The sequence below is a fragment of the Dermacentor albipictus genome, chromosome 3 (assembly GCF_038994185.2).
Source record: "Dermacentor albipictus isolate Rhodes 1998 colony chromosome 3, USDA_Dalb.pri_finalv2, whole genome shotgun sequence".
Lineage (NCBI taxonomy): Eukaryota > Metazoa > Arthropoda > Arachnida > Ixodida > Ixodidae > Dermacentor > Dermacentor albipictus.
The window spans coordinates 8314453-8329428 of NC_091823.1; the positions used below are offsets into that span (position 1 = coordinate 8314453).

General features: G+C 49.4%; 1 protein-coding gene across 12 annotated transcripts in view; it reads left to right on the forward strand.

Annotated features, from left to right (window-relative positions):
* Positions 1 to 14976, forward strand: part of GABA-B-R3 (gamma-aminobutyric acid type B receptor subunit 3) — a 694297-nt gene that overhangs the window by 620520 nt on the left and 58801 nt on the right. For all 12 annotated transcript variants that reach the window (XM_070535013.1, XM_070535017.1, XM_070535019.1 and 9 more), the window contains 4 exons: positions 1446 to 1535; positions 3019 to 3169; positions 8435 to 8570; positions 9135 to 9251. In XM_070535013.1, the coding sequence (XP_070391114.1) occupies positions 1446 to 1535; positions 3019 to 3169; positions 8435 to 8570; positions 9135 to 9251 (494 nt within the window). The remainder of the gene's footprint in view (positions 1 to 1445; positions 1536 to 3018; positions 3170 to 8434; positions 8571 to 9134; positions 9252 to 14976) is intronic.

Consider the following 14976-nt stretch of genomic DNA (forward strand, 5'->3'; position numbering starts at 1 on the left):
TGCGAATCACGATTTTGATATCATCTTGGGGCAGCGCGGGCATTCTGCTTGCTTTGATCAAGGAGTTTCTCGCTGTTGAGGCGGTTGCGTTCTTATTTCCTCCCTTTCGCTGGTGGTTAACGAGGTTGGGCTGGCTCAACGCAGTCTTGATTACTGACGGGCGCGGCGCCACGATAGTCCACCCAGCGTCTGCGGTGAAGTCTTCCGGGCTCATGTCTTGGCCATTGACTTCGTATGGCATCGCTGTAGGAGCGTTCTTGGGTGGAAGGCTCGTTTGTTGTGATCGCTGGAGGCCCCCACCGCCGGGGTGGGCGCAGGGAGGTCTGGGGTCGGCGACGGCTTGGTCGGAGTCGAGACGGGCGTTAGTGGCGGCGGCCGTGCTCGCCGTTAGGCTTATAGCCCGAGGCGGGGTGGCGAGAGATGAAATCACTCGTAAAAAAGTACAGATGTCACGCACTTGCCGAAATGTGGTCTCCTTAGGCAGAAAAGTACTTCAAGAATCCGATTCCGGGTAGAAAAGGCACAAAACTGGGCAAAAGGCACATTTAAATTGGCGAGAAAGCGAGAGCTGGCGCGGACGCGTCCGCAGCAAGCACATGCTTCTTCTTCTTCCCACTGCAGCTAATCCCCTAACAAAAGAGAAAAAAGAAAACCGGTCGTCATGTTACTAAAACGCCCGTAGCGGGGGCTACAGTACCCGCTATGTGTAGTCGCTAGGTGTGAGTGGACCACGTGTTGCCACCCTCGGCCACTTTATGTCTTGTTTTAGAGCGCAGTTCTTAGGCGCCCGTTTCTGCGTTGAGCGTCAGCGTGCCTCGGCGTAAGCGAGCGGACAAGCACAGCCAGAGATAAAAGAGCGAACGCGGAGCGCAGCGGCGGATGAAAGATGGCGAGAGCGGAGAGAGCGTAATGAGGAAAGCGAAGGAGGAGGGCGCAACGGAAGCATGAGGAGGAAATCGGAAGTAGGCGCCTTGAAGCACCACCAGAGGGCGCATCCGCGGCAGTGGTGGCGCCGGCCGTGCGGGGAAAGAAACAAAAAGAACCGGAAAGCTCGCCTTCGCGCATAGCGCTCACAACAAGCGTTTCCCGGTGACGATTACGGTTGCGTAAGCTGCAGTTGCCGGGAAGCGGCAACTGTGTCGCCGGTCTCCGCGCTTCGCGTCTCTGCGAGTCGGCACAGTGATCGGTGCGATGCCTCAATATACCGCCAAATGACAGCACGTATAGAGCTGCGCTCACATTTTGCATTATGGAGTATCATATAATCGACAGTGATTTTTGTTTTTTACAACGCTCAACAAGTGCCATTAGGAATACAAAGTGAACTTCAAGCTAACTATACTGCTAAGTATACTACTAACAACCATGTATCCTGAACGAACGCAAAACTGAAACTGAAAGAAAGCGACGTAACAATGTGGTTTGCCTCTGGTGTCTCAACGCAGGCGGGTTCCTACGCAAGGTGGCCTTGTACATACCTGACTCCAAGACACTAGACTTCTCTTGTATAAGGTGCCGCCCCATCATCTGGCAAGGTAATGCTTTATCACTGGCTTTGTTTCGTTTCTCTCTCTCTCTCTCTCTCAGTTTTTATTGTCGCGCCATTTATGTGCCCGTAACGAGTGTGGTGCGTATGCGCACTGCTACTGTACTCATAATGCATGTTCCATAAAGGCCCCGAACCATGCGCCAAGCTAGATGCTTCAACAGTAAAGCAGTCAACGCCTACAAACATCGTTTCGCATCTCGTATTAGGTCTTCGCGCAGTCAGATGCGCCATAACAGAGTGTTTCTAGTATATTCACGTAGAGCAACAGCCAAGAAAACCTCGACAGCGGCGCTCGTAGCAAACGAGGCCCTTGCACAGACAGCAAAAAGTTATTAGCCTACTATTTTGTTAAATCACTTCAATGATCGCACTCTTATGTCACTGCTCCATTGCGTTCGGCTGCAGAGTGAGGTTACAAGTTGTTGTTGTTGTTGTTGTTCATACACCTTTTCAACGACAGCGTTCTGGGTGTCGTCATAGTATTGCTTGGGATGTGGCACCTGCGCGTGAACCTCCGTGCAAAAGCATTGCAGACGCTGCCGCGTGTGCCACTCCCGCACGAGACAGGAGGTTCTCGCTCTCTCTGGGTGAAACGTCCGTAGAAAGAGCATTGATCAAGCATCAGGTTTACAACGAAGGCGCCAAATAAAACAACGGACGAAGGAAGGCGACACGGGACGACCACGTATAACCAGCTCGCCCACCAGCACGAGCTTAGTGAGCATCAGGAAGCAGAGAAACATGGCATTTTATAGAATACTGTAAAGATTTGCCCTAGCATGCTACCCTGGATGGGTATGATGAAAAATGAAATGATATACACAATTCACGTCACAGATACAGACATACACAGGACACCACCGCAACACTGAACAAACCAATGTAGGGACCAGCATCTCTAAGAAAGCTTAAGAGTGCATTTGTTGCGCGAGATGCACAAGCAGCGTTACAGCCCGTGGGCCAAGCACGTTTCGCAGCTCGCGCGATGAGAGTCCTTGATGAATATCGCATTGCGAACATCAGGGCTGTGTTTTTTAATGTAAATAGCCGGAGATTAAGTCGGCTATATACAGTGGCGTAGCTAGGTCATCTGGCACCCGGGGCCCTTAGCTCTTCTGTCACCCCCCTGCGCCCGGGTGTAGTCGGGGACGGCGAGGATATCGACAATTTTCGGGTGTCTTCAGACGTATATGACACACCCCCCCCCCCCCCTGCTGGTCCCGTGCACCCGGGGCCCGCGCCCCCCCCCCCCCCCCCTGTTGCTACGCCACTGGCTATATATGCCTTCCCGTACGCTGCGTGTAGTGCACAATTGCAGTTTTATCAGTTTTGTTTTAAACAGGAAGCATTGCAAAATTTAGGCGAAGGCGGTGTAGACGTGCCCGATTAGCTCCACACGGCGCGCGGACGAGCACCAGGAGGAGCCACCTGAGTGACCCGGGGTCTCGCGTTTCCTTCGCTGCGAGCAGACGGCGAGCCCCCCGTGGCGCGGCGCACCGTCAAGCTGAGCGTGGCGACCATCCAGCGCAGCGTGTTCATCTCCGTGTCGGTGCTGGCCACCTTCGGCATGCTGCTGGCCATCGCCTTCCTCGTGTTCAACCTCTACTACCGCAAGAGCAAGTGAGTCTCCAGCGAATTCCTCGCCTCCGTGAACGGAAATTTGCACCAGCAGCCACGTATTCGCGCGCATCACCGCGATCGAGAGCCCCGCGTAAACACAGCGCATCATCTGTCCGGAAACAAGCGTATCCCTTCACCTCGGCTTCTCCGCCGCCAAAGAACGCGCACTATACTGCGGTGGAACTAGATTTCAGTGAAGAGTACGCGCACTAACTGAAGCCACACTGTGAATAAAGACATGTGTGCAGTGAATACTTCGCTAAGCAACATCCGCACACTGGCTTACAGTGGTACGTGGCAGAGAGCATCGCATGATACGCTAGCCTGTAGTTGTTGCGTCGCGCCTCCAGACGCTAAAGGGTTACTGTATTGTGAGGTTAACATTGCAGTCACGAACCATGTACTCGCATTCGAGTGGGTTTGACGTTTCTCACTGATTCATCCCAACTCTTTTGTTACCGTAAGGTGCTCCTGAACTCGTTGTCAATCATCGGAAGAAAGTACAGACATGAATCCGCGCCTCTTACGCGCTTGAGTACGCAACAAGCGATCAAGCGCCGTCTTAAGCGGATAACAAAACACACTGTCAATGAAATTGAATTAGGTAAAGAGATTCTGCTCAGCCAGTCACGCGCCGCATGAAACAGAAAAAGTGTTGAGGCCGAATTTTTCGTTCAAATGCTTGCCAAATCGGAACCTTGGAAGCTGCAGAAATCGTCAAACATTAAACGAGAAAGAATAATTCGTGAGAGAAATACTGCGTGCACGGAGCGAAATTTATAAGCGTTATGCATAGCTTATAATATCTGGGTTTTCATTTCCTTGAAGCAGCATGTCTTCAAAGTGCACGTTATCTTTTCTCTCTCTCTCTCTCTCTCTCTCTCTCTCTCTCTCTCTCTCTCTCTCTCTCTCTCTCTCGCTCTCTCTCTCTGCAATGTGGAAATTTTAGAAGCCGTCACAATTTCTAACGGACGTGAAAATAAACCATTGAACTCGTGACCCTGCGGCAGGAGTTGTAAGCCGGGCGCGGTAACTTTAGCGCTCTCGCGCAATCTCGCCGCTTGTACATTTGCGCGAGGTCCTGCAGACTACGTAGAGTTTGAGAGGGGTGCACGTATTACAGCTGAGACGACAACGGGCTATCTGCACACCAGACGAAACCGAGGTTGTGTGCATCCGAGAGTGCCACCTACAGCTTTTATGCCACGGCGGCCGCATTTCGATGGGGGCGAAATGCGAAAATACCAATGTAGTTAGATTTAGGCGCAAGTTAATGAAACCCAGGTATTCGAAATTTCTGGAGTCCTCCAATACGGCGTGCTTCATAATCAGAAAGTGGTTTTGGCACGTAAAACCCCATAATTTAATTTAATCTTTTTGCGGCTTTTATTTTTGTTTCTGTTCCATTCGTTTCGGCTGCATCAGGTTGCTAACTCATTCAATGTGGCCATTTCTTCCCGTAAGTACTACCCACTACGAGGCCACAACAGCAACTAGAAGCTGTTCCTGAGAGCAAGGGGCCTGTTTGAGGTGAAAGCTTGCTTCTGACGCAGTAAATTAGATCAAAGCCGATAGAGTCGCGGAAGCCTGCAGATTTTTTTACGTTATTTAGTACAGAAGCACTAAGCGGAACAAAGTCACACCCATCGGGTTCATCGAACCTGCACTAATTAAGCGCGCACGTTCGCATTCACCTGTCGCTCATTGGGAACCCCCCCCCCCCCCCTACCCCTCCACTACCACCAACGACCCCGTTATTCACGTACAGTAGAGGCATCGCCGCACAAACTTCTCTGCGCCAAGTTTTGCCTCTTATTGTTTCAATGACGACGCGGCAGCGTCCACTTCATGTAAACAACGCGACTGCATGGGCTCATAAGCGTCGCCGTCATTCAAAAGCACGGTCGCTGACCGCAATTTCCGCCTCTGACTGCCGTGAGCCCCGGTGCAACGATATTATTTCCATTGAATCCTTGATGACGGCGGCAGTGGTGCGCTTCGTCGTTCGGAGGTACGCGCGCCGACAGCCCGAGCGGAGCGAATTCAAAGACATCAAAATTAGCGCCACCTGCACCTGCCGTGAAAGCCTGCCCCTTGCGAAAATGAGCTGTTGTATTCAGTAAACTTTCGCGCAGCCTTCTGACCATCAATATTCCTGTACGGGGGGCTGATGAGTGTTCATCAGTGACATTCGAAACTGCTTTGACAACCGTGAAATGAGACAAAACAGCACACGAACAGTGGAGAATGTTGACTATAAGGGAGTGTTGACTAAGGGGAATAAGGGAATGTTGACTTCTACGAAAACAAGTAGTGCTAGCACACTTAATTCTTTGAGCGCGTGTGCTACGTATGCGTTTGGCAGTTCTAACCCATTAAGGGATTAATTGACCGGCATTTATTTTAGTTCACGTTCATAAAAGACACATAATGGCGCGCTTATTTATTGCTGTAAGAATCGGCCTTTATCGGCATATATTTCGCGCATTAGTTGCCCCTCGCGTTTTCTCGGCTTTCATTTTGTTTTGTTCACAGTAATGACAAAAAAAAAATTATAAATGCAGTACACGCTTACACGACAGAGAGAACAGCAGTTGCCTTATTAACGCCTACAATTTTCATGGCCCTGGATTGTCATTATGACATCCCTTCACTCCCAACGAAGCGCAGAACGTTAAGCCTTGCTCAACTGTCGTGCAATGTACCGTTCCCAGTTTTGTGCGTGAGTGTGCCTGAATGCGGGCGCGTCCTAGTTCATTTTTGAAAGCACTGGTGTGCGCAAAACAAAAAGAAAAAATATTGACAGTGCAGTATGAACGAATCTTTAGAAAATGGTACCCCAAGTCTGATTCCTGCGATTCCAAACATCAAGACACAAATTTGTGATCTGCCTGCTCTTTGGGTCCAGTTGTACACTTAGCTCAGATAACTCTGACACGTTGAGTCCGGTACTGAGTCCGGTAGGAATAAGGTCTTACGTAAAATGGCCGACATCCATAAAAACAAGCAACGAACCTTTTCTCAAAAAAGTAAGTGCCAAAATTGCTAAGTGGGTCATTTATTGACGTTGTGCCCCAGAAAAATATAGGTCTTTTCGATATTTCTCTAATTTCCACATGTCGTGCCACGCTAAGGTTAAGCCTCTGTGCTGCGCCATTGGAGTCTGCTGCTCAATGCGTGATAATGCTCAATGCGTCACCTGGCCCTTCACCAGGTCTGGCCGTTTTGAGCTGACAAGCGCAGAACATCCAATGCGTGATAACGATCGTATCTGCAAAGTATTACACCGCGGAAATATCTGAAATTTCAAACCGAACGCCGCTTGCCCTTCTCCTCGAGGCCGCCGCGCTCCAAGTCGGAGGATGACGTACACGTGCTAGTGCGCCTACGTAGACGTGCTTGTGCAGTGACGTCGCTCGTCGTGGCACGTGACTTCGAGAATTACTCGAGGCAACATCTGTTATCCGTGTAATATGTTGCTTGAATATACGAGTTAAAGCTTAGAGAAATATAATAAAGCACACAAACCGAATGTCTGCATGTTTTTTGTTTTACTTCGCGCCACAGCAAGAGAGATGTACTTCCGTTTCGTCTGCTCGTTCCCACGTCGTGCAGTCGCGCGCGCAGACACCAAAACTATGTCATTTTCTACCGTGTTCCAGCGCGGGTTCGTGCTCTAGGATCGGGGGCAAGCGAAGAGAGCGTCTATGTTTTGCAGTGGAGCTCGCCTTCGGAAATCATGGGTTCGCGGCACTGAAATATTTCTATCTCGGCTATTAATGAACCGATTTGAAAAAAATTTATGGTAGAACGCTCCCTAGAGGACACGTGACAACTTCCAGCGTTTAACCGAAGTTTGTTGTGTGGCCTGGTGAGGGGCCCATAATGCATATACGTCTGCCTTGGAGGCACAAAAATTGTCTTCAAATCAATCTGTGATCATATTTCACACTATTTTGATTGTGAATTAAGAAGTCTGAAGAACCACATCCTGCTTACATCACTGATTTGTTGGCAGTTTATGAGAAATACCTTGGATTAATGGACAAAAACTTCGGCGGATTCCTCTCGTTTTTATTTTTTCCTGCCTTTAGCGGTTAAGCTGTATGTGGTATAAGATTTCCACTTCATTAGAAAATTTGTACCAGAAAGGGCTAACTAAGATAGCTAACAAAATGATCGCGGTGCTTGCTTTCGCTCCAGGGATACAAATGTCACGCATTTCATCTTTTCAAAACAGTTTGTGTAAAAACACAAGCAGATGTTTTGCCTTTGCCGAAAAAGGCTGATTTTTTTTTTTATGAACGTCATGCAACCAGTGGCGTCGCCAGGTGCTTGCACACCGGGCACTTGCCCTCCCCCCCCCCCCCGCGCGAAATTTCTGTGTTAGTATCAAGCCTGTCCAGCTCCCCCGCCCCCTCCCCCGTCACGCTCCCTGCCCCCGGTCAAGTGTGTTGCACCCTCTCTCCTTCAAAAAAAAAATACCAACATTTTTACAGTGCACGCGAGCATTCTTACGAAACACGCAGTCGGCTATGCCTGCACGCATGTCGTGCACTTTTGCGTTTTCACTGCAGCCTCTTCGCCAACTGCTGCAGCTCGCACACTACACGCGCGTCTTCCCGTCGCCATGTTAACGAAAGCCGGAATCATACAGATTTGTTAGACCGCGCTCGTTGTAGAATTCTGCTTCGAACTACCACCACCACTAATTTCGTAAGGTGGCAGAGGCATGCGCCCCATGCGAGCAAGGAACACTCAATTGCTGATCTAATGTCTTCATTGTCATTGCCTTAAATACCATGCATCACGCGCTGTGGTTGTTTATTGGCTATGGTGCTGGGCTGCTAAGCACGAGGTCGCGGCATCGAATCCCTGCCACGGCGGTCGAATTTCGGTGGGGGCGAAATGCGAAAACATCCGTGGTACTTGGATTTAGGCGCACGTTAAAGAACCCCAGATGGTCTAAATTTCCGGAGTCCTCCGCTACGGCGTGCCTCATAATGAGAAAGTGGTTTTGGCACGTAAAACCCCATAATGTTTTTTTTTTAATTTCATGCATCAGCCACCTGATGACGGGACAGTTCCCAATTTTCAAGTCCTGGGCATGTCAGCATGCCAGTTTTCTAAACATAGAACTTAGCTGGGGTCTCAATGTATCTGAGAACAGACGATTGCACTTCTCGAACGAAGAGAGAGTGCGAAATGACTGGGGGTTACCCCTTACGTCTCTCATCAAACAACCCGGCACCCATTCCCGCACAGGTACATAAAGCTGTCCAGTCCCAAGCTGAACAACATGACGGTGGTGGGCTGCTTGCTTGTCTACGTAGCGATCGTTGTCCTTGGCCTAGACTACGGCACGCTGGGAAGTGACACGCATTTCGCCGTCTTCTGTACCGTGAGTAACACTCTCTCCTTCCTCTTCTGGGTTTTTTTTTTTTTTTTGCATGCGTCCCTTCGGAAAGCGCAGAGCTTGCATGAATTCCTTACACATTGTGCGGTTCTGCGCGCGCACAGTGATGCGATTTCCTTGGCGCTGGGAGCCTTGAGAACATTTTTTTAAACTGCGGGAATAAACGATCACAGACAGAGCACACAAGAACAGGCGCAGTTTTGGAAGCATAGCCGCTCCCGGACACCGGAACAGCAGGAATCACGTATTTCCTCGCAAACTAAGCATGTCGGCCAGGCACTTGCTTGCACGACTACACGCATTTCATTTCTCAGGCTACAGCTATGTGCACAGGCCACGGGAGAATTCAGTTCCCTAGAAGCTGCTGTATGCGTAAACCTTATACTTGCACATCTTATTACCGGAGTGAAATGCGGGATCCAAATGCAATGCGCGTGCTTCGCCAGACCGGGCATGCCCAGCGTGAAGAGAATCTGCACTGTGCGTTCCACACTCATGAATTGATGTCAGTGCACGTGGGGCCAACGTCTGAAGTACAGTGGGGCGCAGGTTCGGGCCTTCCTGCTGTCGGGCGGCTTCTCCCTGGCTTTCGGGGCGATCTTCATCAAGACATACCGGGTGCATCACTTGTTCGTGCGCGCCTCCAGCGGCGTCATCAAGAACAAGGTGCGTGTATGGCAATCACGCAGTTTGTAGACATTGCAGCCTCTGAAGCTGTGTTTCTACGATGGTGACAATAAGCGAGAAAGAAACGTAAATAATGTGCGTGCGTTCGTGTGTGTGCGTGCGTGCGTGTGCGTGTGCGCTAGCGTGCGTGCGTGCGTTTGTGTGTGTGTGTGCGTGCGTGCGTGTGTATGTGCGTGCGTGCGTGCGTGCGTGTGTGTGTGTGTGCGTGTGTGTGTGTGTGTGTGTGTGCGTGTGTGTGTGTGTGTGTGTGTGTGTGTGTGTGTGTGTGTGTGTGTGTGTGTCTGTGTGTGTGTGTGTGTGTGTGTGTGTGTGTGTGTGTGTGTGTGTGTGTGTGTGTGTGTGTGTGTGTGTGTTTAATGTAGCACGAAGAAGTGGAGAACGTGAAGCACGACAACGTGAAGAACAAAAGACGCATCCTCATTGCCATAGAAGGGTCACTAACAGAAGGAACGTCTCGACGCTAACAATAGCAGCAAGTGGGCTGCACTCGCGTCTCTGTGCCACACCCTGCATGCACTGCATGCCTTGACATAACGCAGATCTATCCACTCCGCACGTTCCGCATTGTCAGCACGTCACCAATTCCCCTCGATGCGTGTCTTTTGTCACGTGCTGTTTTGGCATGGACCGTTGCCAGGCTTTCCGACAGTCGGTTCCGGTTAGACCCGCAGACAGGTAGACAAGGTCACCGAGTGGCCCTTACAACGGGGAAAACACGTTAAGCTGGGTCAGGGGAGCTCACTGCATCCGACTGACACATTGCATGCACGGCGTTCGTTGTGGGGAGAAAATCTAAAATCGTGATAAGCGTTCGTGACGCTCCAGGACACGTAAGTGCACGATGTCAGAATTCTGAAACGAGGTGCAACGAATTGTGCTGAGCTATAGGAGACGAGAAAACGCGGACGCAGGTCTGCACTAACAACTTGTTCGAGTACAGCGGCTTTCCTCAATTCTCGATGAACAATGAAGTAATTGTAGTTAATGTAATGATGCCGCCCAAGATACAGCAGCCCAGCAAGTGCTGTTTACGTACCTTGCCACGCTATGGACTGCGTCACGCGATCCTGCGTTCTTCCTCGCTTAAAGGAACTGACAACCAATTTTTAAGGACCTACTTTTTCAAGCCGCAACGCAAAGCTCACCCTCGGTAGTGTATTTATCCGCAGCGGTTACTTCCAAAAGCGCGTGTAAGCAGAATTTTTCGATCTGAGCAGGCGATAAAAAAGTAAGAGTCCCTCCTCCAGCAACGCTCAGAAGTGAGAGCGATGCCGATAGCCCGCCTCGCAAATCGTGAAAGCCGCCCATCGTTATGATTTGACAGGAGTGAGTGTAATAGGGGTTAACCACCTACATTTTGAGCTTTTCAACCACTTTTGAAAATAAAAAGCTGGTGCAATAAGTTCGTGCTGTTATACAGACCTTTCTTATGTTTGTACCGCGTTTTTCCCTCCAAGTACACGGCTACATCATGGCTTGCTGGCCCCGTCGTCGATGTTCTGTCGATAAACGAGCCAAGCATACTCATCAAAAATGGTGGTGAAGGCAGCGCCGCTTTTCTGCTCACTACAAAGGAATGCTTGTGTGCACATTGTAAGTCAGGAAAAACTTATAATAATAAATATTATACATCATTTCAATACTAATAATAACACCCGAAACCGCGTACACTAGTAGAAGGTCACGTGGTGGACCTCTGGTACAGATTCATGTTCTTGCCGCGTGGGGCGCCAAAGATCATTTTTCGCAACCTTTACTGATCAATTAGAAATATAAATCCACGTTTTATGAGAAAAAGCATGGCTCGTTTTAGCCATTACGATAGGGAATCATTCTATCAGCGGGGTAATTTCGATTCATGTTCTGAGCTGTTGTCTGTCTTTTTAATCTGCACGTGCAGAGTTCATGAGGATAAGCTAAAATAAGTGTAGCCTAAAGTATTGCGAAGATATTCGGCACCGCGCTTACCCAAACAATACAATAATACGACTGTCCGGATGAGCGCGTCAGCTTCTTTTGCTTCTTTAGCATAATTGACAGAATTAGACGAATGAAGTTGTCGGCCACCTAAGCAATGGAAATGGTTTGTTTTTTCTGCCCCTTGACCAAAATTAGCTATATCTGGACACTACAGCATAATGAAATTCGTCTAAGCCGGAAGCGCTCACCTCCATATAGGGTCCAACAGCGCAGTCACCGGTTGAACTGAGTATGAACACGACTACTTCGTACGTAGTACAAGTTTTCTTATTCATAACTGATCGAACGAAAAGGCCTATTGCCGCGCCATAAGGTTGACGAAAAGACGGCATTCGGCATAGCTAGCGTGTATGCTCAAAATACGGGAACTCTGGGGACAACAATGCTTCGACTGCAGAAGACAGCGTCCTTCTCTTCTTGCGCTATTGTGCCCTTGTAACCGGCGATAGCGTGGCAACTCTACCAATACAAAGTTTTGCTCAAGCAAAGAAAGCCCTGTGATCGTAAGCAAAAAGCCAAAACTAGGGGCCGAATTCTCAATGCTTTTCGTTCGTAAGTTCTTTTTGCCATTGGCCAACCGGCTTCGCCAGTGGAATGTCCAGCATCAAGATTGGCTGAAATGTTCTTTTACAATAGCGTAAGAAGTTTTAAACGAGCGCGCATTTCTCTCCTTACGCAACGGAAGAACCGTCCCCCCGTCCGTCCCGTGAGACGATCTTTTTCAACATAGCGCTCGCAGCAGCGAGCGAATTCACCTGCGTGCTCCCTTTCGCTTCAACGCCAACGAAGCGGCAAGAACACAGCGCTTACGGAGCTCTTGCAGATAGCTTTCAAAGATACGGACCGCGCCAGACATAGCCGCCGCCGGAGCACGGTTTATCAAGGTTCATAACGGTTCAGTGTACCTGATAAATGTTGCATATGTTTCCTTCAGTTGCTGCATCTCCCTCGTCCACATTCGCTGCGGGCTATCTATAACACCACATTGATTAGATCAACTCGCCCCTTCTACGTCGTCTCGTGCAGGTATTACTTTACCGTTCGGTGTTGCAACTGCGCTTCTCCGTTTCACGGTTCTTTCGCGGTCCTTCTCGCAGTTATACGAAACACGCCAGCATACTACCACAAAACACTACGTCAGCACTACGATATGCTTACGCATCATTTAGATAACTCCCAGAGGTGATTCTGCGGGTATATTTTTTTTATATACGGGCCCTGTCCTTTACTTATCTGATTTTAGGGCGCGGCAAACGTGTGGATGTGTGCGCGTGCGTGTGTGCGTGCGCGTGAAGGAGCGTATCCCTCTGCGTACCTTGAAAAGCAGCCCAGTAAGATTACATTCTAGTCGCTGATGACAACAGAGCGAGAACAATATATGGTGACTCGGCCCCTATTGGGGAAATTGGGTGAGGAGAAGGATAGCTTGTGTTTATTTTAGAACGTCTTGTTACTTACGTCAGTTCTCATTTTTATTCGTTATGCCACTTTCCATCTATAACAGAAGTGTCTTCAGAAAAGGAAATATCGCATAACCACGAGAGGAATAATCAGCAGTACGTACCGAGAAACTGGCACTAACAATTTGTGAGATTAGTAATTGGTGAAACCAGATAATTTTTGTCCCAATACAAGTAACAGCAAAAAGTAAACGCAGCTAGTGTAATTTTATCAGCGTAACACAGCCACTGCTGTCACCTAAAACTTGCACGCAGCGCTTCTTGTTTGCGTTTTGAATCGGGCACCGCTGTTGTTTACCTCATCCTCGAAGTACTTTGCAAGCATATGCAGTAAAACAGAAAGATATTAATAATTAGCAATTGCAAGTAAACATAAAAGTACAATCCACAAACACAGGATGCACAGCGTAAAACTTTCGTAGCAGAAGCTGCAAGCTGAAGGTGTGCTAAGAATTCCAGCGTCGTGTTTACGCAAGGGAGAACTTATAGCGTCAAAGTGATCCAAGTTTCAAGAGAAAAAAAAAGTTGAATGATTCATTCTTCTTGTTTAATCTGCGGCGAGGTGCTACAAGTTGCGAGTAAGCCCTGGCATATATAGTTCTTTAAACAACATCAGAGGCGTGCCGTGTTTGTGCTAGCTCTGGTGGGAAGAAAAACATTCGCTTCTAAAGAAGGATTTTAGCGAGGCGGTCATAGGAGAAAGGGGAACTTCTGTGTTGTTGTTCATTATGGGAATTCAGCAAACGACAGGAGAGCGAGAGAAAAGCAGGACGTTCGCGCCATTGTGAAACACTCTCGCCTGTGCACGTCTTCAGGTTACAGTTTTTGAAAACTGAGTTTGTGCATCGCAAATAGTCAGGACATTAAAACAACGCGAACGGCGTAAATGGCCGCTGACTTACAACTTTTTTATGTTGTAATCGCCAAACCAACTTTTTTTTTTACCCGCCGTGGTTGCTCAGTGGCTATGGTGTTGGGCTGCTGAGCACGAGGTCGCGGGATCGAATCCCGGCCACGGCGGCCGCATTTCAATGGGGGCGAAATGCGAAAACACCCGTGTGCTTAGATTTAGGTGCACGTTAAAGAACCCCAGGTGGTCAAACTTTCCGGAGTCCTCCACTACGGCGTGCCTCATAATCAGAAAGTGGTTTTGGCACGTAAAACCCCAAATATTAAAAAAAACAACTTTTATACATGCATACAAGTTGCCAAACAACGTGCAAAAATACACATGAGAAACTGGATTTCTTTATCGCTAATATGTACACTAGGCGTGCTCATGCAGCGATCGCCAGCTTTCCCATTGTAAGCTGCTTCAATTACCTGTCTTTTTGCTTTTGCAGCGCGACCTTGATGCGGCCCAATCCATTTCGATCGCAGCGCCGCCACAGTATTTTTCGTCGTATAGCGCGCCTCACTGCAAAGCATGCGCCGCTCCAGCCGCTCGTCCCACTCAGACGTATTCTAGTAGACTCTAACCGTGTCCTAGTACACTCTAAGCTTCACTTAGCTTCACAAAGAGGGACGTAAGGGCCCCTCAGTTCTTAAAGCGAAAACCTTACTGGCCGCGAACTTGTGGTTTCGCCGTGGCGGTGCTCCGAGGAGGCACATGACGTCACAACGCGCACCTCGCCGTGGATATTTCTCTTTCTTGCTCCCTAGTCACTACTGTGCATGCGCCACTAGTAGCCCCAAGCCACAGGTGTTCCGCCGCTGCGCAGCGCCACGGCCTTCCGCCTCCGCCATTCGGTAAGACGTCAGCCCGCGTTCCTCGTCGTTGCGCTCGCCTCCGCTCGCTTCGCCAGCTGCGTCGCATGCCTGATAACATGTCGGAGGACTGAAAAAGTGAGCTCGCGTGCGCCGCAACCACAGTTGAGGCGGCATATGGACGGCGACAATTCTGATAAGCAGGAGGAGGCCTGGAATCGACATCGGAACGAGATCAAGAGGAAACGGATCGCCCAGGAAACAGACGAACAGCGCGCCGAACGACTGGCTAAACCACTGAGCTGAGCCACTCCCAATTTTTTCCTTTCTCCATGAAAAATGTTGCACCATGCTTTCATTTTTCTGCCAGAGCCCTCTAGCGAGGGCATGGATGGATGGATGGATGGTTGGATGGACGGACGGACGGACGGACGTGTGTGTGTGTGTGTGTGTGTGTGTGTGTGTGTGTGTGTGTGTGTGTGTGTGTGTGTGTGTGTGTGTGTGTGTGTGTGTGTGTGCGTGCGCGTTATGAGTGTCCCCTTTGTAACGGGGCGGTG